We start from the raw sequence: 1,293 nt of genomic DNA on the forward strand, positions 1-1,293 counted from the left end.
TGTGTGTGTGTGTGTGTGTGTGTGTGTGTGTGTGTTGTTACCTGTGGAATGATGGTGAGTTTGGACCTCAGGTCATGCAGGCCTATCTCAGAGATCTTCACCTTGTCGATGGTGATCTCTCCTGCTGCGGCCTCCAGCAGTCTGAAGAGGCAGAGCGTCATGGAGGACTTTCCCGCTCCGGTGCGACCCACGATACCGATCTGCACAGAAACACACACAGACCTGATTAGTGAAGCCGTTTTCTTGACCCACCATCCTTTAGTGATTGTCCCACCACACCCTCGCCCACCTTCTCTCCTCCGTTGACGCTCAGTGTCAGGTTCTTCAGGACGAGGTCCAGTCCCTCTCGGTACCGAACGCTGTAATCCTGGAACTGCACGTTTCCCTCCATGGGCCATTCAGGAGGGGGCTTCTTGTCCTCCACCTCCCAGGGGGCCTGTGAAGGTAAACGCAGCGTTTCTGACCAGGGAAACTTTCTGAACAACTCATTAGCTGCTTGGCTTTTCACACAACTGATTTGTTTCTCACTCTAAGAACCTGAGTCGGTCGCCACAGTCACTCGGAGCTGCCAAACATTTACTTCCCCTCTGGGACAAACTGGACGCTCCAGACAAAGGCTTTCACTAACAACTATACCAGCGATAGAGGGGCCCTTATTGTGAAAGAGCTGCAAGAGTACACTGTGTACAGTACAAATGCCCTGTTTATCTTATGCAACACAGGGGCCCATGTTGGCATCAGGTAATCTAATATTTCTGGATCTAGTTATAGTTTATAGGTCCTGTGTTTGTAAGGAACATGACTTGGCAGCAGGACAATTTTTTTAGAATGTAAGTAAATTCCTACATTTAACAGCAGCTCAAAGCCGACGCTGTTTTACTCCTGAAAGCAAACACATGCAGAGTCCGACTGAAGCGTCTGCGGAGAGAGACACACTCTTCATAACACACCTCTGTCTTGGTCTCAGAATATTCCTTCACTCTCTCCACAGCTACGATGTTGCTCTCAAGATCTGACGTCATCCGCACCATCCAGTTCAGAGACATGGTCACCTACAAGAACAACACAGGCTTTAAAGTGATCCTTAAAAACAAAGGTTTGCACCCCACAGGGCGCTAATGCTGTTGGCCGGGATGGGGGTTACAGTTAGCTAAAAGCTAATGGATAAACAGTTAGAACAGTTAGCTAAAAGCTAATGGATATACGGTTAGAACAGTTAGCTAGAAGCTAATGGATAAACGGTTAGAACAGTTAGCTAGAAGTTAATGGATAAACAGTTAGAACAGTTAGCTA

The 1,293-nt window shown here is 47.7% G+C and overlaps 1 protein-coding gene across 1 annotated transcript; it reads right to left on the reverse strand.

Annotated features, from left to right (window-relative positions):
* Window positions 1-41: 41 nt before the first annotated feature.
* On the reverse strand, window positions 42-1,073 carry LOC111648672 (ATP-binding cassette sub-family C member 3-like; the record flags this gene model as incomplete). Its single annotated transcript, XM_023398437.1, has 3 exons — window positions 951-1,073; window positions 290-436; window positions 42-200 (listed from the first exon to the last, which is right to left on the reverse strand). Coding segments are annotated over exons 1-3 (402 nt in total), but the record flags the coding sequence as incomplete, so codon positions are not given.
* Between the last annotated feature and the right edge of the window lie 220 nt (window positions 1,074-1,293).

This window comes from Seriola lalandi, unplaced genomic scaffold (assembly GCF_002814215.2).
Source record: "Seriola lalandi dorsalis isolate HSWRI2012SDOR001 ecotype SW California unplaced genomic scaffold, Sedor1 jcf7180002045709, whole genome shotgun sequence".
Classification (NCBI taxonomy): domain Eukaryota; kingdom Metazoa; phylum Chordata; class Actinopteri; order Carangiformes; family Carangidae; genus Seriola; species Seriola lalandi.